Source organism: Adelges cooleyi, unplaced genomic scaffold, assembly GCF_023614345.1.
Source record: "Adelges cooleyi isolate 19-005CV unplaced genomic scaffold, UGA_ACOO_1.1 ACOO_flye_CR_arks_rails_tigmint_CR_PRNA_574, whole genome shotgun sequence".
Classification (NCBI taxonomy): Eukaryota; Metazoa; Arthropoda; class Insecta; order Hemiptera; family Adelgidae; genus Adelges; species Adelges cooleyi.
Genome location: NW_026096268.1, coordinates 9,177,004 through 9,196,496, shown reverse-complemented (window position 1 = coordinate 9,196,496; position 19,493 = coordinate 9,177,004). Strand labels below are relative to the sequence as shown.

The window sequence follows — 19,493 nt, the reverse complement described above, 5'->3', positions numbered from 1 at the left end:
TTTTGTACTTATGTATTTTCGTGCTTGTGGTAATGTTTTGCAGATAGAATGCGTGATTTTCAGAACGCAATTAAAAATGTATTGTGGAAAAATAAAGAGAACACTTACTCGTAAATAAAACAAATCTATTTATTATGTATCATACAGTTCATTAAATATTAAAACAATTTATTTTTTGTACCGTAAGAGTGAAAATAAAATGACCGCGTGATCAAGAATAGAAAATAAAACAAATTCTCGCATAACGAATTTAAAAAAAACAAAAAAATAAACATTTATATATAGATATATAATAATACAAATGAATAACTGGTATTAGGTTCTATGTTTATCTATCAAATATAGACTTTTCATTAGATTGGAATATTTATTTTCATTTTTAAAAACACCGTTGTCATGTACACCAATAAAGTTTATACATTATTATTATTAATTTTTTATACATTTAAAAATATGTTTTAAATAACTTAAGAGTCCAAATCGTTGATAAAAAGTACTTCTCTTTTTTGTAAGCCGGCCTGTTTCAATGTTTTTTCTCTTTCTTCAGCACTGAGAACTCGTTTTGGAAAATTGGTGGCTATTTCAAAAGTATCAGGTGAGCCTGGATGACAAAATACAAAATCAAAAATATCCGAAAGGGGCGATACGTCGGCAAAACGCCTTTCTATTCTGGTTCCTCCCGGCATTATAAATACAATTGTTAGTGCGCCCAGATCTTCTGCGGGTGGCTCTTGTGGAATTTGTGCCATCATATCAATTTTTTTTCTTTTCAGCTCTTCTTTTTGGGCTTTGACTTCTTCTTCTTCTCTTTCTTTTTTCAACTGTTCTTCTCGTTCAATATTTTCTTTTTCTCGTTTTAACTGCTCTTTCTGTTCGTCTGCACGCAGCGATTCCAAATATGCCCTATCCTGTTGTTCCCGTAATGACTGATTAAAACTGCGTTCAATGCGCTCGGCACGAGCGGCAACTAGATAAGCTTCGTTTGTTTCAAATACAGTACGCAATCTTCTAACAAACTCCTCAGCAGTAACTGGGCCTTCCATTCGTGCAACAAGTATCATGCGACTTTCAATCAATACAATCACTGCTACATAAGGAGAGGAGCTGGCATAAAGAGCGGAAGCAACGCGGCTTCCTTGATTAGTTTCACGTTCACAAGCCCAAAAAAGTGTATTACTCTCGTTCAAAAACGAAATGACATCACTATTAGTTAAAACTGAATTACAAAAATTGGAACTATGTGTATGGTCATTTTGATGCAAGTAAACAACAAGGAACCTCAGCTCTTGTTTAGCATCGTTCAACGCCTGTTTGTAAGATCCTCTGTAAAACACTGGATGAACATTACCATATAACGATTCAAACGTTTCGATAAACCTCCCTACATCGGCAACGGGATCGGTTGTCGGTGCCCGGGGTTCGGGCCATATTAGACTCCAAGTGAACCGCACAACAGATACAATAGTACTATAGAACGTTCTTATAATATGATCAAAAATAAACGATAGGAAATTGCTAGATCCAGTATGGTCTGAACTGAATACTTGCTGTCTGGTCGGATCCACCAACACTGTAGGCCCAGACGACGTTTCCGATGTGCCAGCGAACACAGACGGACGACCTTCTCTGAGATTTAATTGATCTTGAACAGCAGATTCCAAATCCCAGTTGTGCCTTTGCAACACATCTCGGCACGTCGGTAGACTTTCAATACCGGTAAGATCTTGAAACTGAAATAGCTTGCCTAACTGCTCGGCACATAAATCTGCAGTGAAATCGTCGTTGTCCATTCTAAAATGTAGTGCACCTTTAATTATACCGCACAAACATAATGATTGTTAATTACAATATGTGTTTCAAATAAAAATATAAAATATATATCATCGACTATCATTACCTGGATATTATAATGTCATTGATTTAGAAAATATGAGTCACCAGCCACAGTAATGTATTGTATACAAAACGTGTAATGTATACAATTTTAGAAAACAATTTTTGTAATTTAGTTAAGCCGAATGAAATTTAGAAAGTTTATTTTGAGTTTAAATACGGAATAATATTATAAATTATAAAATAGGTATAATAATAATAATAATCAAATCAAATCGCATTTTATTGGTGAATGGTGATAGCAAAAATCAACGTTGATAATTTTGTAAGTGTTGCCATTTTACTAAAAAAAAAAACTACCGTGCGCAAACACTGTGCAACAAAACAATGATGTTTTTTATCGTATCCATAATTTTGTATTATACAAATCATTTAATTGCAAACGTGTTCTAATAGTATTATATTAAGACACAAACTGATTTCATTTCGTTAATGATTATTTTTCTTAAAAATATATCTCAATACTAAAACAACCGAATTAATGACACTATTCATCTGTGCTAGCATAACAACTAAAACACCTTTTGGGTGATCTTTTTAAATTTCATGATACCTAAATATACTGAGGTTTACACTAAATTGTTAACAAAAAACATTTTTAACAAACAGTTAGGGCATTGATTAAAAATATGAATTCATAATATTGTAATAATGACTGAAAAATACAGTTACATTTTTAATGAAAAGCAATCTTTTCAAAAACGTTTTAGCTTTTTCAGTTTCATTTGTTTTCTAAATTGCTGAGTAAAACTACCTTCTTACCCCTTCATTAATAACAACAATTAATAAACTCAGAATACAGAAACCTGTAAATTTGTTACTACAGTTTTTGTCCTTTTTAGAAATGTTTTTTATCCTTAACGCCGAGCACAATTAATAACTGTAAACGTGGCTCAGATGAGGTCCAGTATTTATTCTATATTTTTTTAAGTGAAATTAAATTTCGTTGCAGATAACTAAAAGTGTACTAGGAAACTACTCAATTATTTTAATTATTTTACAGTAATAATATAATACAGTACTTTTACTAATATTTTCTAAAGCAGCCTCGAGCATCATCTCTTACAAAATGCAGCCGTTTTATAAACCTGATTAAGCGTTGGTACTAGCGGTTATGAGATTGATTTCGATCTTGTAGGTCAGATTTTCATTATTCGTTTAAAATGGTAAGTTTTTAACATATAAAATCAATGGTAGGTTTAATTAAATGTAAAAATAACACATTTTTTCGTTTTTTACACAAGTTTGAGTGATAAATACATCAATTCACTTTAATTGCTATAAATTATATTAAAAACATTATTAAAGATGTATTTACTAACAATAGTTCCTGATACTACAGATTATCAAATTCTCTTTATAAAACTTATTTTATATCTTAATAAACAAGTTAAAAAAAAAATTAACACAATTACAATCAAATTTATGAAAAGTTTCTTTTTATTTAAAGACACAATTTTGTTATTATGTTATAATGGGTATAATTATTAGATTCATACAAAAACATTAAAATAATGTAATTTATTATATAAATAAAAAAATATCTACCTAACACAATAACTCATAACAAATATTTTTACAGCTAGACTCTTAGTTCATTAAAATACCGGTTATGATCTGAAACAAACAATGTTTGTTTGAAAATATTTAAATACATAAATAGATGTTCAAAATGTTGAACAATTTTTGTAAATCAATATTCTTAGTTGGTAATGTCTCAAGCGGATGTCTACAAAAAGAATCTAAGCTCATTAACGGCAACTTATCGACAATGAAAACGACAACACAATATCTCTCTCACAAACTCAACCCTCAAAAGTATTAGTCATATTGTGTCATTTCCACGTCCAACTTGCACTCGTATCATAATATAACATTGAATAATAAGTCAGGTAAAAAGCCATTGTTACAATATTAAGTTGCATTTATAAAAAGTTTGTGTTTAGAAAGTAACTAACAATATTATCACGTTCTTAACAAAAAAAAAAACAAGAAAGAGTTAAAGTTACCTATACATAATTTACGTTAAATCATATTTGCAAATACATATTAGCGTAGTTGCGTAAATACAATAATTCACAGCCTTGTGCTTTTACTTTAACAAATAAGTGATCAACAGCGACGTTGTTTTGAAACCGAATAGTTGTGTTCCCATTGGGGGGCTGTGATTTTTTCGTGACTTATCGTATAGCCGCCTAATTCCTTTATCTGTAATTATTCATATTAATAAAATATAAGTCGAATTATTCTCACAAGACTTACTGAAATTACAATTTACTATTTATTACAAAACTATTGGAATATATAGTTTGACAAATATTTTTTATAAAACAAAAAAAACCTTACTTTTTTATAGGATTTATTATATCTTCCGGCGATAATGGGTTTAAGATTGTAATTCGTTTTTAGTTCTCTATTTCTCCTCACATTGGATTCCTTTTTAATATGTTTATTGTATTTACATTCATCTGAAATTTTATTCAAATTATTTAAATTTGTTATTATTGTTACAGAATGTTTTAAAACGAGCAAAACTTACCGCAACCAAAATTGATATATCCTTTATGTTCTAAATACGTATGCACTTGGCCTACTTCTTTGGCAGTGCCGCATTTTTTTAGTTTTTGTTTTGCCAATGTTTTTGAAACGTAATCCGGTTTATTTACTTTCCACAGTTCTAATATTGTGTTTCTTATCTACAACAAGGTTTGTTCATAAAATATGTATTTTGTAATATTTATCATTTTAATTAAGAAAAAAAATACACACTTTTAAATATTTTTTGTCATCTTTTTTTCCAAATATGTTTGGATGAAAACACCTTTCGTCTGCTGTGATAATATTATTGTCTAAGTGTTTTTCACGAGTCGGAGCTGGTAAACTCTCTATGTCTCTACTGCCGTAAACATTAGACTTAATTGATCGCCAGTCTGTACTATTATTATTATTATTCATAGATTCTCCTTCCATAATATCGATTTCCGATTCAGAGTTTGAATCTTTTCGCACCCTGACCAGCTCTTCGCCGTTTGGCAACACAAACACATCGTTTTCTTTGTATTTGTTGAGAATTTCTCTGTACTTGGATTCATCACAAGCGTCTTCCGACAAACGTTTCTTCAGTTTCCTAGATTCTCGCTTTACGCTGATCACATCTTTGCATTCATTCTGTAACCGAACATAGCCAAAGTTTTCATTAGGTAAAAAGAAGTTAGGAGCTTTTTTTTTAGACAAGATCTAGTCGATCTAGAGCAGGGCTAGGACGTTTATGAAAAATCTGTAGACAAACATTTTTTTTTATTAAGGAAAAAGATAAAAGGGGAAATTACACGATTGTAATACATTTCTAGGTTCCAATGTGTGAACCAATCAACAGCCTATATGTATTGTAAAAATATTATCATTATACCGTTAATGGGTAACAATAACAACAAATTATTACAGATGATTAACCCTTTTGAGATAGTATTGCCATGTATACAGAGTGATTGTTATTTTATGAAAATAATAATAATACTGCGTAGTTTTTTTTTTTACAATATAGGGTGACTCTTTTTGAAAACATATATTTATATTAAAATACAATAATAGACAATATTCAAATTTTTAGCTTTTTTAAGTATTTGCTAAAGCTATTAACTTTTTAAACTTAAATGGTAAAATATATTATATTTAATTGAATTAACTTCAAAACTGGTTATTGACTAGGCAAAAATGTCAGCATAGTATTCTTAATTTAAAAGTTTTTAAATATATACACTACCATTAAGTTTTAAAAGTTGATAAAGTCCTAAAAAATACTAAAAAATATAGAAATATAGCATAAAAATAAAATATTTTCATAAACTAAAACTACATAATATCAATTATTTTATAAAATATTTTCAAAAACTAAAACTACATAATATCAATTATTTTAAGAGAAAACAGGTATTTAGGGTGTTGAAAGAATCACCAGATATTATACACAATCAATTGATGAAAAACGTCTCTGCTCAAAAAGACTCAAGTTTTTTACCATCTACGCAGTTTTGCATCCTTTATTCGAAAGCAATTGTGTCACTTTCACCCAATTATTGACCGATTTCTTCCCCCGACCCCACTGTGTAGGTGTTTTTTTTTCTATTTATATAGACTTACATGCTCAGAATTCCAATCGTCTGCAAGCTGTATTAACCATTGGGGGCTGATTCGGTTGTACCTGTTGGACAATCGTTGTTGGATTACTACGCCTGCACTAAGGCTGTGTGTACGCTAGTCGGGTTTATAGATTTTTTTTTTTATTTGCTTACGTCGTTTCGGTTTTGTTCCACGGTTCGTACAGGGATTCTAAGTAATCGAAACTACATTCGGTGATCACGTCAATGATTTCATCGTCCATTTCTTTTGGCCCACGCCGGCGACCGCCTTTCGGTTGAGAGCAGAACACAGCCGTCGACAGTGTGTAATTATTATTTAGTGACAAACGTGGTCGTGGCGGCGATCAACAGCGGGGCAACGGCGAAGACGGGAACAGAACTATCCTGACAACGTCTTAAGGCAGCCGCAAAGTGCCATGTATTGCCATGCTGCAGAGCCAACGTGGATACTATTCAAGTATTCAACGTAGCACGGGGGAAAGGCTAGCAGCAGACATGTGAACCTCGGGTATGCGGTACGCCATGAACGTAGCGACGATGTCGGCAGCGTGACTGGCTGCCGGTCGCATTACTGACTTCATGCCAATGGCGGCGAGTCGCGCGGTGGTCTGAAATCCGAAAAACGCGATCGAAAATCAATTTCTCAACTTTGACCTAGGAAACTGAATTTTTTACTATATACAATAATAGTAATTAGCAATATAATGTACTACTTAAAAGTGTATGTTTTTTTTATAATAATATTTTATCATTAATTATTACTTCGGGATTTCTATAATTTATTTGTTATAAAATATGTTAACTTGGATATTAATAATTAAACTACTCCGACATTATTTCAAGTGTATAAACTTGTTAACAAATGTTCAAACTTTTTCAAATATATATTTATATATAATTTTTTTTTAATGAGTAATACTATACTAAATGCGTATTACAGCACTTTTTTGTATTTGAAAAAGGCTTATAAACCAATCTTTAAAAGATTTTCTTATTACAAAATAAGCTCTGTACGTATGAAAAGCCATAAAAATATAATCATTGTCCTGGACTATAATACTTTATTGTATAGTGTACCTGCAATAACTATATATCATTGCCTAAATATTGTATTGTAAATCTAATGTCGAATTTGAATTCGGCGACCCACAAACGTATCATTTGAAGTGCAACTTAACCTTTTATCAAATTTGAAAAAAAAATCCCCCGTAACCCGTTATTTAGTAGGTGGATGATTTTAAATTAGAATTCAACGACTCCAAAAACATATCATTTGAACTTTTTTAATGAATTTTAATCATATTAAATAAAAAATCTTGTTTTTTGAAATTCAGATCACTGTGCGGTGTCGCGCATGCGCAGTAAACGCCGAATAACGGTCGGCTGGTGGACGGCGCGGCCGAAACGCGACAGGTACGTCGGCGACAACCGCAAAATGGCCACCACCATCGTCGGGCGGCCGAGTGTTGCTTACGGGACGACGGCGGTGAGCGGCCATGTTGGTAAACTGATAACTCGACTTGCCGGCATACCTATGAGTACTTGACCCGGCCGCCCAGCGCCATAACGTTTTTTTAACGGAAAAATTGTCAAATCACAAGACACAAACGTTATTCGTTTATAATGTAAAATGTCGTTTCGCGTTCGCGTCGTAAGTAACAATTATCAATTGTAAACAGTTTTTTCTGTAGTGTTTTGTTTTTATTAAATGTCAAGTCGATTCGTTTAATTATAATTAAAGTCTAGTGTTTTTTTTTTCTTCATAGCAAGTATATTTAAATAACGTTCAGGTGTGTATAATTAATGTTTAAAATGTACAAGAATCGTGACGCTTTTTCTTTCATCAATGCTCTTACTTATGAGGAATGCATTTTAAAATATAACAATGTTTCAACTTTCTATTCATTCATTAATCTAGTTTTGGGAGATAATTTTTCTCGCCATTTAATTACTATATTTTACAGGATGAGTAACAAGAGTTGCATTCAAGATGACGATCTCGACGAGACGGTCATATTTTGTGGAGCAGTAACGGATATAGAGAAAACATTTCAAAAACGTATGCCGAGACATACCATACTGCCGGCAGATGTAAAATTAAGGTTTGATATTATGTCATTGATAATTCAATACCCATAATAGTGAATACTTAGTAGTTTTAATTAAGGAGTAGTGCAGATTTTCATTTTCACATTGTATATATCATGACGTCGTAGACAAGAATAAGTGGGTAGGTTATGGTATGTATTATTTTACGCAAAGCAAAGGTATAGCAGAAAACCTATTTATATATATTTGGTAAATTTTAAAATGTTATATAGGTACTAATTATAGAATAATTAAGAATGATATGCAATAGGTTTCAATTATTTTTAGATTTTCTCATAACTATATCCTTATGAAAATGTATTATGTACCGGGTTAACCCAGGGTCATGATTTAATTTATTAAAATATAAATTCTAGTACAATACTTAAGACCTCAAAGTATAGGCATAAAAATTATCAAAATGTTCAAATATTCCAAGAAAATGAGTTTCTTACGTTAAATTGATCTCCCCCTGTAAAATATTGAATTTTTGAAAACTGATAAAAATTATATTTTCGTATAAAAAATTGTTCATTCCTTTATTTATTTATCTTTGTTGCATTGCTGTTTAAAATTGCAATTACTGTCAGTTGACAGTGTATTGACAAAAAGATTTTTTTTTTATTTAAAAATAATACAAAATAGACATGGATCTAAATAATTATGTGAAAATTTGGGCTCGATTATTCAACCCCTCCACGTGCCTTCTTAAGGTTTGAAGTTTCAGGAACCTTTTTGGCTAAACTTCAACCCTAATGCGGCATGGAGGGGTTGAGTAAAAAATGGGGGGGGGTAGGGTGCAAACAAAATAGTAAAAAAGTTTTTTTTTTTAACCAATCTAATGACCAATTACATAAAATCAGACTATAGATATAGATTATAGTATTGATAAATTTAAACAATCAATGAATTTACTTATGCCTTAAGTTTGAAAATATTTTTTTATTACTGTACATTGTGAAGTATAAAAAGTTAATTATAACATTTATTTTAGCCAATCATATTTTCAAGAAGATTGCTCCGATGAAGACAAAGAAAATGTCAAAGAAAGAACAATTTCAGAACAAACTATCATAAGTGAGTAATTTAAAAATGTATAAAATAAAAACCTAAGTGTTTGCTGATAACTCGGAGCTTCCTTATATTTTAGGTAACGAATCACAGAGATCAATTAACTTGGGTGATCAGTCAATGGCCAATATTAAAGACGAGACTATACAAATATCAGAAGACAGCAAGACTTTTATTTGTAAGTCATTAAAATAAAATCAATAATATATGTACTAGAGTTAGGAGGTTAGGTTGTTCTAACCATGTTGTTATAATTATAGAATAGGGCCATAACTTAAATTGTTATTATTTGCAGCTGAATTTTCATCACCGAGTACCGTAGGCGATATTCCATTTTCGCAAGAAGTCCTGGATACTGGAGTTTTAGCTAAATACCTTCTCAAAGAATTTACTTCTTTAGGTAATGTTTTTTTGTAAACTAAAATCTACGTGCTTGATATAAAAAAAAATAAGAGAAAATAAGTTTTTTGAAATTTAAATAACAAATTATTATATGAAAACAATAAAGTTAATACAACGGAGTTTAATAACAATTGTTATTTACTGTGCAAAATAACTTGTAAATAAAAATTGTTTTTTATCGATTATTTAAGCGTTCCAAAAAACAAATGCGTGATATTTTTTAGGATATCATTAATTTTTAAATTTTGTACAGCGAATATATTTTTTGTAGAATAATTTTTTTTTTTTTTTAGATGAGTCATTGGCTATGGAGCAAGATTATAGCAAATCATGTAGTAAAGGTAAAATTGAATTAGTCGTACAGCATATTTTTTTGTTAACAATAATTGTACAATTTTTTTTTTTTTTGTACCATTGTTCGACTGAACTAAGAATCAATATAAATTTGATCCAAATAATTTCATGCAATATTTTTATAATTGAATATTTTTTATACATTTTGACGAAACTGACTAAAGAAAATATATTCATCGCATCAGTTTTGAGTTTTTTGGGCCTATTATTAAAACGGAAAATATACACTTTGAGAGTCGTATTTTTGGAAGTTTGTCGTTCAATTTGAATGAAATTATTTCATGGTATTTCATCGTAAAAAATATTATTATTTATTTGAACCATCTACTACGCAGTTTGGCATCAACTTTTTTATGTAAAAGATTTCATCATTATAAAAATTCCTGAAAACTTTCGACTTCCCTGTCCCCAATATTTTTTGACTTCTCCATGCTTCTCAATGCGTGATATTTTTTAGGATATCATTAATTTTTTAATTTTGTACAGCGAATATATTTCTTGTAGAATAATTTTTTTTTTTTTTAGATGAGTCATTGGCTAGTCATTGACTTCTCCATGCTTACTATTTTATTTTAACATTTGTCATATTATATTGATTACAGATCAAACAACCTTTGATGAAACCAAATTTGTGCAAGACAATAGTGATGTTTGTATGTGTCATCCAAGTTAAAACTAATAATAAGTCTAATTTATTACAATTCAATAATAACTATTTTATTTACACAGCTATATTTAGCTTTTGCGAAGGAAAAGTACCTGACCAAACAAGTGTTGAAGATACATCGACTAAATATGAAGGATCGTGTTCTGGTATGAATTTGCCGTGCTTTCTACTAATTTATTAATATTTAAAAAATTATTTTATTTACACAGCTATGTTGAGCTTCTGCGAAGGAAAATTAACTGACCAAACTAGTATTGAAGATACGTCAGCTAATTATGAAGGATCGTGTTCTGGTATGAATTTGCCGTGCTCTCCTTTGTTAAAAATTGTTTGTAATTTATTTAATGTACAGTTATGGTTTTTAGGCGATGAAAGCATTTCCTATGCACGGTCATCTGTATCGAGTGTTGTGGAACGTAGTGTAAAAATGGACGATGTGACAGGAACCAACATTTGTAAGTTTGTAAATATTAGCGAGCCCGACTGCAACGACTCGATTATCTCAAGTGCAGATGAAGGAAATATTGATAGCGATGATTCTTTGGCCTGCAGTATTATACCGGATGAATATAGTATTACTCCGGGAAAACAACGGCTTTTTGATTTGCGCCTCGCTAAGCCGTCGCTACGTGCCAAAATATTTGTACCGTTAGGACCGTATATGGATAGAATCGAAGAAACTACTACGCCCAAAGATGTTAAAACTAATGTACCCACAATTTTAATTGACAATATCAGTTACATGGCGTCAGAAAAGGATTTAAATATCTCTGACATAGCAGATGTAAGTGACATTTCCATGCTTTCGGATGAAATGGACATGAAAAGAGAACACAGTAAACTCATGGAATGTTCCAACATCGAGGATTTCAAAATTGAAAGTCCCGAGCAAACTTCAAACGAAAGTGCTATAACAAGCCAAACTATCAACGAAGAAAGTTTCAACGAATCCAGTTGGACTAAAACTAGTCGTTTGTTAAACAGTAGCAACGTTATGGAAGTATCATTAAATGAAGATGATCCTTCCGTGGGTAACATGAGTAGTCTGATGGGACATTTTATAGCATCAAATTTATCTGTATCTGCAATCGATGAAAATGAAGCTATAAGGATATCACCTGAACTAATCAATTACAGTATGAAGATTGGGGCGGTCACTGAAGCAAATATGTCTTGTTTGGGAATTGAGCCGATCACTTTAGAAGACATGTCCTACACTGAAGAAACGCTCGATTATACTATTTCTAATGATAAAGCTAAATATTGTAATGTGACTTTGGACAAATCGTACCACGTAATGCAGCATAATTTAGACTTTGAAAAGTCAGTACGAGTAGTGTCCAACTTAAACGCGACATCTGTTAATAATGAAGGTACAGTGAGTGAAATGAACGAGTCCAATTTGAAGCCGCATAACTTGGAAGAAAGTCATTCTTATTTGGAGCAAAAGAACTGTGACCAAAGTCACAACTCCGACTGTCCGGCAGAGCGTAGTGTTGAATTGAAAAATTTGGTTACTAATATAACTCTTGTTGGCGATATTTCAGAAATTTCTAAAAATGCCAGTTTAGTTGTACCAGTTGTAACGGTAACTGAAATTCAAGAAGACAGTATAGTGACCGAGAAAGTGTCAACCGCTGAAGTAATTGAAGAAACCGAACAGCAAACAAGCATTTCAGATTTAGTCAAGGAAATATTAGAAAGTACTTCGGCTCAAAATTCATCTTTGACAAACAATATTTCGAGTTCCGAATTATCGGTAATAATGGAAAATCGTACTTTGGAAGACACTTGGAATGTATCAAACCAGAATGTGAGTATTGAAAACCCCAATTTAGAAACTACCGATATGATGGCGTCTTCGAGTTCAGATTTATTAAATCTGTCGAAGGATGGAAATGTAATTATTAACTCTAAAATTGTTGATGAATCCCACTCCGAAGTAAACGAGGAAAATACAATCGACAAGAGCGTACACCGCGAAATCACAAAAATAAATGAGCAAACTTTGATCAACAACGAACAATTAGAAATGATCATCGTTGAAAGCGAAACAGTTCCTGATAATTCAGTTTTGATTGTTGCAGATAATATTCGTTTAAATGAATCTGACAAACTTTATGAACTAACTAAAGTTGTTGAAGATTCTTCAATACTAGAAGAAAAATCTATTTCTCATTCGGTTGGTAAATCTGTGCTCAATGAAAGCAATCCAAACTCAATAACTGAAGTCCAGGAAAAGTCGGTAGTACAAGTTGACAACAAAGTAGATGAGACAATGGAGTGTCAATCTGTGCTCGATAAAAGCAATCCAAACCCAATAACTGAAGTCCAGGAAAAGTCGGTAGTACAAGTTGACAACAAAGTAGATGAGACAATGGAGTGTCAATCTGTGCTCGATGAAAGCAATCCAAACCCAATTGCTGAAGTCCAAGAAAAGTCGGAAATACAAGTTGACAAAGAAGTAGTTGAAATAATTGAGTCTGTGGATTGTAAAAAACACAATCTCGAGATAGAAACAAACTCTTCCTACGGCCCAGAGAATGTAACCAACGATTTTAAAATTGTTATGTTAGAAGAAGTAAGTTACCCTAGTGTACAAACAAATTTAATTTCCAATGATAATATACAACCATTAGAGGCAATGTCTGAAAGCTTCTCAAATTGTGTTGAACAAACTAGTAATTTACCTGTAAACAAAGTAGACGACATAATGGAGTCTGTGGATTGTTGTGAACATGATCTTAAGAAAGATACGAATAATTCCTATGACCGAGATAGTGTAACCAATGATTGTAAAATTGTTATGTTGGAAGAAGTGAGTTTTCCCAATGAACAAACAAATTTAATATCCAATGGTGGTATTCAACTATTAGAGGCAACGTCTGAAAGCAACTCAAATTGCGTTGAAATTATGGACCAAACACAAGATATTAGAAATGGCAGCCCTAAAAATCAGAAACTTTTGGACTTTACCATTTTGAAACAACAGACTCCGATGACTGCAAGTCAAATAAACAAACAAAAGTTATTTGATTTTAGCATTGTAGATCAAACGCCTACAACTAAAAAATGCCAAACGACTTTTATTGCTGAAAACTTTATTAAAAAAGATGCTTTAATCGACTTCAGCGTAGCCGATTGCAGCAGTAAACATTTGTGGAATTTGGAGAATGTCACTTTAAATAATACCACAGACTTGGAAGATATTTCAATAGCCTTGAATTCAACAAGTAGTACTAACAATTCCGATGTTTCTAATTTGAATTTGTTTAATGAGTCTATCAAAATTAGTTCATCGGCAATGCATGTTAGCCAAGTTTCTACTGTTGTATGTAATGAAGCAGATGAATTGTCAGTGGAAAAAAAATGTGAAACTAACAAGTTAGACGAGTCTTCGAGTATATTGGACGAAACCATAGAACAAATTGAGAATTTAGAACTTTCTCCCTTGGCCGAAAGCGAAGAAATGAAATCGTTTACAAGCTCAATGATTGAACAGAGTGTTGAATTTGGTGAAAACGAGGTTGTAAAAGAATCTATTGATTTTAAACAGCCCAAATGCATAAATCTAACCTTTCCAGATTTCCAACTAAGCGAATCGCAACAAGTTTCAAAGCCAGCTATTGTCGATTTCAGCATAATCGAGCAACATTCACAATTGATGGAACCTTTGTCAAACGACGGAAATGTACCTGTGTCCGACCTCATTCAAATGTCTGTAGTGTCTGTTAACCACGAGCAAGGATCGACTGTGGCTTGTAATTCTGAGACTTCTACAATGTCAGAAAGCAAATTGGCTGACAGCAGCTCAGATGACAATAACGAAACAGTCATACACATAAATGAAAATGAACCTATCGTAACGCACAACACAGAAATGTTGTCCGATGTACAGATGGAAGAAATGTCATTCATAATGGAATCTCCGGAGAAAAGTAGTACATGCGAATCTTTTCACAGTATTGAATTAGACAGCGTGCCCGAAGACAACAAGAGAAAAATGGAGCCTGCTCAAGAATACAACAGCGTTGAGAAAAAAATGAAAGTTGAAGTCGAAGAACCTAAAACGCCCATGTCAATGCTGTTCAAAATTAGAAATATGTTTAGAAGCAGTGAAAAGCCAAAATGTAATTTCAGCTCTCGAAAAGAAAACGAACCGTGCTTCGTAGACGGTAAACACGATCTGACGCTGAGTACGAGTAAAAGTCACGACAATAGCCAATTTCTAAAACCTACTATGAGTTTAAGAAAACCAGAAGTAAATGTAAAAAGCAAAATCCCTTGTAAAGTGGCGGATAAATCAACAATGAAAAATATTGATTTCAACGTGTCGGGATTGTTGAACACGGAATTTGTCAAACCCAAGACGGGCATACCAAAACTTGCAGGTGGTCCGGTTTTGGTCGATCTCTCTAATTCTACCAAGAAACCCCAAGAGAGTAAAATACCTTCCAAATTTAATAAGTAATAATATAGTTTATTTTATTTACAACATTAGACTTGACCTTGACTATGTTTTAAAATTTTAAATTGGTTTTATAGATTTCAGTGAGTTTTTTTTTATAAATTTGTGCAAAAAGTTTATTTGTTTAAAAAAAAAAATTGATCCCAAGTATATTGTGTGTGTGTGTGTAATCAATGCTGAAAATCATGTCTAAAATTTAGATTTAGTTGTACTTGTTTTTACTTTATATTTTTTTATTAATCGTAAAATTGTAACTACAGAGTATGAATAATGTAGAATGTAAAAGAAAATTTTAAACAGACATTTTTTTTAAATTTTAGAACTTAAATTTTTTAATAAAAACACCTTATTAGTAACCATATGTTTATGATTTCCACCAAATAAAATTACATAGAAATGTTATTAAAAAATTAAAACGTGCACCATCAACTGTCTGTCTGTTGTATGAAAATAATTTGTAATGTACATTTTGAATAGTTGACGCCTAGTCTTATTAAAATAAAATAATTGTCTTTTATCTTGTTTAATTTTTAAAAATCAAATTATTAATTTAGATATATTATATTATATAGTGTTCAAATGATTTTCCATGTATGTGTGTTGAAATATATTTTATATTTAAGTATATTAAGTTTGGTTATTTTTTAAATGGGTACCTAGTCAAACATTTTATCACACTTTCCTACTATTCAACGTTCCTCTTTCAACGAGTACCTAATTTCTTTCTGTCTAACTTGTTTTGTTTTTTTTAAATAGATTTTCTCATTAAATTTTGATTTTGTAATCAATTTTTTCTGCAAACTTATTTAATGATATTATACATATTTACAAATGGGTGTGCCGACTTCAACGGTTGATAGTCGTCCCTCTTGCGACTCATAGAATGGTTCTTTTTTATATGTATATATTTATAAAAATTAAACTGTCTAAAAAAGTTTTAATCTATTTTAGACAATCATATTTTCAAGACGATTCCTTTGATGAAGACAAAATAAACGCCAAAAAAACAACAATTTCTAAACAAACTTTTATAAGTGAGTATTTGATTAAAAACCAAATTGTTAGCTGATAACTCAAAATGTCCTTATATTTTAGGCAATGAAAATTGTTCTCAATCGATTCCAAAAACAAATAAATGATATTTTTGTAATGTTGGAAGATGTTTTCCAAAAAGGAATTAAAATAATATATGTATATAAATATATATATATATATACTATAACGTTACTTATATAATTATTACTTGCAGATGAATTTTTATCTCCGAGTACCACAGGCGATATTCCAGTTTCACAGGAAGTCCTGGATACTGAATTTTGGGCTAAACACTTCAAAGCATTTACATTTTTAGGTAATTTTATTTTGTAAAATTTAACTATATGTTAATCTATAAATATATGTGTGCTTGATATAAAACAATTTTAAGTTGGGTAAAATTAAAATAGGTTGAATAAAATCAAGTTAGTATCAAATGCCGTGTTTATTATGTCAATAAAAATAGTTATCAAATTAAGCTTCCAGTTAGACGTTATTATAATAACAATAATTTTAAATCTGGTGCTAAATTCAGGTTTGCTAAAACCTGAACATTTTTTAGTTAAATAACAAATAATTATTAGGAAATAATGATAGTTATCTGAAATAAATTTTTCTTTAGCGTATCAAATAATTTTTTTAATTAAAATTAACTTTCATTTGCTGTTTCGAAAAAAATTAGAATTAAAATACATTATTATATTTTTATTTTTAAGCAACTGTTTTAAAATATATATTTAATATGTAATTATAATTACACATAATATTTTATTTAAATTTACCATTTTTTTAATTTTTGGTTTCAACTGAGCTGTTATTGTAAATAAAAATATATTACTTATAATTAATTGAATACCTTTTATTAAATAAAAAAATATTAAGAGTTGAAATTAAAAAATACTTTGTTTAATGACCGGTTGATGTTTTAAGGTGACAAATGCTGTCTCCATGCCAGGTTATCTGTATCGAGTGAACAGAGCTTGAAAATCGACAATTTTTTCTTGCCCAAAGATGTTAAAACTAACATATCCACAAATTTAATTGACAATATCAGTTACTGGTCGTCAGAAAAGGATTTGAATTTCTCTGAAACAGACATAAGTGTTATTTCTATGCTTACGGATGAAACGTACAACAAAAGAAAATGGAGTAAACCAGAACTCATGAAATGTTCCAACGTCGAGGATTCACCCAATATCGGAAATCACCAGCGAACCACAAACGAAAGCGTGATGACGTCCCAAACGGTCAACGAAGAATGTTTTGACGATTCCAATTCGACTAAAAGTGGTCAAGCGTTAAATAGCAGCAATGTTATGGAAATATCATTAAACGAAGACAATCATTCCGCGGGTAGTATGTGGTATAGTCTAGTTAATGAACCCAATTGGCAACAAAGTGTTCCAGATTTAGTCAAAGAAATAGTAGAAAGTATGTCGGTACTAAATGTATCTCCGATAAATAATATTTTAAGTACGGATTTAACAGTGTTAATGGAAAATTGTTCTTTGGAAGACATTAACGTTGTAGAATATTCCTCAATAGTAAAAGAAAAATCTACTCATTCACTCGGTCATTTTGTGCTCAATGAAAACAATCCAAACCCAATACCCAAAGTCCAGGAAAAGTCTGAGATACGACTTGAAAACAAAGTAGACAATATAAAGGTATGTAAAACACACAATCTTCAAATAGAAACAATTAATTCTTTCGACAGAGAGAGTTTCAGCAACGATTGTAAAATGATTGTATTGGAAGAAGTGAGTTCCCCCAATGTACTAACGGACAAATTGAATACATTGGAATTGACAATAAAAAAAAAAAGTGAAAATACCAAGTTGGATGCGTCTTCAAGTACATTGGACAAAACCATAGAACAAATTGAGAATTTAAAACTTTCTCCCTTGGCCGAAAGCGAAGAAATGAAATCGTTTACAAGCTCAATGATTGAACAGAGTGTTGAATTTGGTGAAAACGAGGTTGTACAAGAATCTATTGATTTTAAACAGCCCAAATGTATAAATCTAACCTTTCCAGATTTTCAGCTAAGCGAATCACAACAAGTTTCAAAACCAGATATTGTCGATTTCAGTATTATCGAACAATTGATGGAACCTTCTTCTACATTGTCAGAAAGTAAATTAGCGAACAGCAGCTTAAATGATAATAAAGAAACAGTCATAAACATTAAGGAAAAGGAATCTGTTGTATCGCACGATTCAGAAATGTTGGCCGGTATAAAAGTAGACGACATGTCATTGATAATGGATTCGCTGAAGAAAAGTAGTATGTCCGAATCTTTTTATAGTATTGAATCAGATAACGTGACTGAAGATAACAAGAGAAAAATAGAGCCTGTTCAAGAATACAAAAACGTTGAAAAAAAAATGAAAGTTGAAGAACCCAAAACACCTACTTCAAAGCTGTTCAAAATTAAAAATATGTTTAAAAGCAGTGAAAAACCAAAATGTAATTTCAGTTCTGGAAAAGAAAACACACCATTTTCCAAACCTACGAGCTTAAGAAAACCAGAAGTAAATGTAAAAAGCAAAATCCCTTGTAAAGTATTGGTCAAATCAATGACGAAAAGCATTGATTTCAACCTGTCGGATTGTTAACGCCAGAAGTTGTCAAATCAAAAACAAAATTTTTAAAAGTTGGCGATCTGGTTTTTGGCAACCTCTCAAATTCTGCCAAGAAATACCAAGAGGCCATTCCCAATATAATAAATAATAATAAATTATACTTTATTTATTATATTTGACCTAATTATGTTAAACAAATGTTTTATTATTTTAAATATTTTAATCGATTTCAGTGAAATAATTTAAATATGTGCAATAAGTTAATTTGTATAAAAAAAGCAAATAATTAACTACATAATTTATTTTTGTTATAATTAAAAATTTTGTTTATAGATTTCTATGATTTAATTTAATGCTATTCATTTTTTTGTTATAATTAAATTTTGTAAAATAATTAAATTAATAGTTCTTTAAACAAAATTATTGTTGGCATTAAAAAAAAAAAGTACTTGCACTTTGTTTATCTTTGAAAATCAAATTTATAAGTGTCAAATTATATATAGTTGTTTTATGTATGTGTTGTAATATATTTTACATTTCATTATATTAAGTTTTTCTTAGTTCATTTTTAAAGTGAGTACTTAACCAATGAAATTTTAGATAAGTGTTAAAGTGGCACTTACTTTTATCCTTCCTTTTTTTATTCAATGACATTGTAATCATTATTTTAGAAATTTTATTAGGTACATACATTTGTAAGTTTTGGACAACTTGTAATTAAAATGAATAACAAAAGATTTATAAATATGTTAGGTGTTTTGTTAAAATTTGAATGTTTAGTCGTAAACTGT

At 30.7% G+C, this 19,493-nt stretch overlaps 4 protein-coding genes across 6 annotated transcripts; 2 read left to right on the top strand and 2 right to left on the bottom strand.

The window, feature by feature from the left end:
- Positions 1-196: 196 nt before the first annotated feature.
- On the bottom strand, positions 197-2,101 carry LOC126842986 (FAS-associated factor 2). Of its 2 annotated transcripts, none has more exons than XM_050580259.1 (2): positions 1,898-2,101; positions 197-1,791 (listed from the first exon to the last, which is right to left on the bottom strand). In XM_050580259.1, exon 2 carries the CDS (start codon positions 1,788-1,790, stop codon positions 468-470), a length of 1,323 nt encoding a protein of 440 aa, XP_050436216.1. In that variant the 5' UTR covers position 1,791; positions 1,898-2,101; the 3' UTR covers positions 197-467. The 2 variants fall into 2 exon arrangements, with proteins under 2 accessions (XP_050436216.1, XP_050436215.1); XM_050580258.1 differs by having other exon boundaries at positions 199-1,807; positions 1,898-2,100.
- A 1,209-nt stretch (positions 2,102-3,310) lies between these two features.
- On the bottom strand, positions 3,311-6,529 carry LOC126842962 (deubiquitinase MYSM1-like). 2 transcript variants are annotated; one of them, XR_007686384.1, is made up of 7 exons: positions 6,186-6,529; positions 6,034-6,094; positions 4,663-5,061; positions 4,433-4,589; positions 4,240-4,361; positions 3,903-4,101; positions 3,311-3,510 (listed from the first exon to the last, which is right to left on the bottom strand). XR_007686384.1 is itself a non-coding variant. In XM_050580217.1 (6 exons), exons 1-6 carry the CDS (start codon positions 6,272-6,274, stop codon positions 4,006-4,008), a joined length of 924 nt encoding a protein of 307 aa, XP_050436174.1. In that variant the 5' UTR covers positions 6,275-6,529; the 3' UTR covers positions 3,311-4,005. The 2 variants fall into 2 exon arrangements, 1 of the variants encoding a protein (XP_050436174.1); XM_050580217.1 differs by having other exon boundaries at positions 3,311-4,101.
- Positions 6,530-7,627: 1,098 nt separating this feature from the next.
- Positions 7,628-15,676, top strand: LOC126842767 (uncharacterized). The gene is made up of 10 exons (XM_050579904.1): positions 7,628-7,822; positions 7,997-8,134; positions 9,115-9,197; positions 9,271-9,369; positions 9,487-9,591; positions 9,887-9,934; positions 10,550-10,600; positions 10,677-10,760; positions 10,824-10,907; positions 10,980-15,676. The coding sequence occupies exons 2-10, from the start codon at positions 7,998-8,000 to the stop codon at positions 15,083-15,085; spliced, it is 4,797 nt and encodes a 1,598-aa protein (XP_050435861.1). The 5' UTR covers positions 7,628-7,822; position 7,997; the 3' UTR covers positions 15,086-15,676.
- Positions 15,677-15,956: 280 nt separating this feature from the next.
- Positions 15,957-18,833, top strand: LOC126842771 (uncharacterized). The gene is made up of 4 exons (XM_050579911.1): positions 15,957-16,116; positions 16,332-16,433; positions 17,048-18,096; positions 18,163-18,833. Exons 1-4 carry the CDS (start codon positions 15,966-15,968, stop codon positions 18,733-18,735), a joined length of 1,875 nt encoding a protein of 624 aa, XP_050435868.1. The 5' UTR covers positions 15,957-15,965; the 3' UTR covers positions 18,736-18,833.
- Positions 18,834-19,493: the final 660 nt, after the last annotated feature.

What these genes read in the sequence shown, in the direction of transcription:
- LOC126842962 (XM_050580217.1), bottom strand. Translation starts at nt 6,274, where the DNA reads ATGGACGATGAAATCATTGACGTGATCACCGAATGTAGTTTCGATTAC. An exon ending in TGGAACAAAACCGAAACGAC is followed by an intron (nt 6,095 to 6,185) that starts GTAAGCAAATAA and finishes ATTGTCCAACAG; the next exon opens with GTACAACCGAATCAGCCCCC. An exon ending in ATAATAAATCCTATAAAAAA is followed by an intron (nt 4,102 to 4,239) that starts GTAAGGTTTTTT and finishes GAATAATTACAG; the next exon opens with ATAAAGGAATTAGGCGGCTA.
- LOC126842986 (XM_050580259.1), bottom strand. Translation starts at nt 1,790, where the DNA reads ATGGACAACGACGATTTCACTGCAGATTTATGTGCCGAGCAGTTAGGC.
- LOC126842771 (XM_050579911.1), top strand. Translation starts at nt 15,966, where the DNA reads ATGGTTCTTTTTTATATGTATATATTTATAAAAATTAAACTGTCTAAA. An exon ending in TTCTAAACAAACTTTTATAA is followed by an intron (nt 16,117 to 16,331) that starts GTGAGTATTTGA and finishes TATTACTTGCAG; the next exon opens with ATGAATTTTTATCTCCGAGT. An exon ending in TTGAATTTGGTGAAAACGAG is followed by an intron (nt 18,097 to 18,162) that starts GTTGTACAAGAA and finishes CCAGATTTTCAG; the next exon opens with CTAAGCGAATCACAACAAGT.
- LOC126842767 (XM_050579904.1), top strand. Translation starts at nt 7,998, where the DNA reads ATGAGTAACAAGAGTTGCATTCAAGATGACGATCTCGACGAGACGGTC. An exon ending in ATATGAAGGATCGTGTTCTG is followed by an intron (nt 10,761 to 10,823) that starts GTATGAATTTGC and finishes TTATTTACACAG; the next exon opens with CTATGTTGAGCTTCTGCGAA. An exon ending in TTATGAAGGATCGTGTTCTG is followed by an intron (nt 10,908 to 10,979) that starts GTATGAATTTGC and finishes TATGGTTTTTAG; the next exon opens with GCGATGAAAGCATTTCCTAT.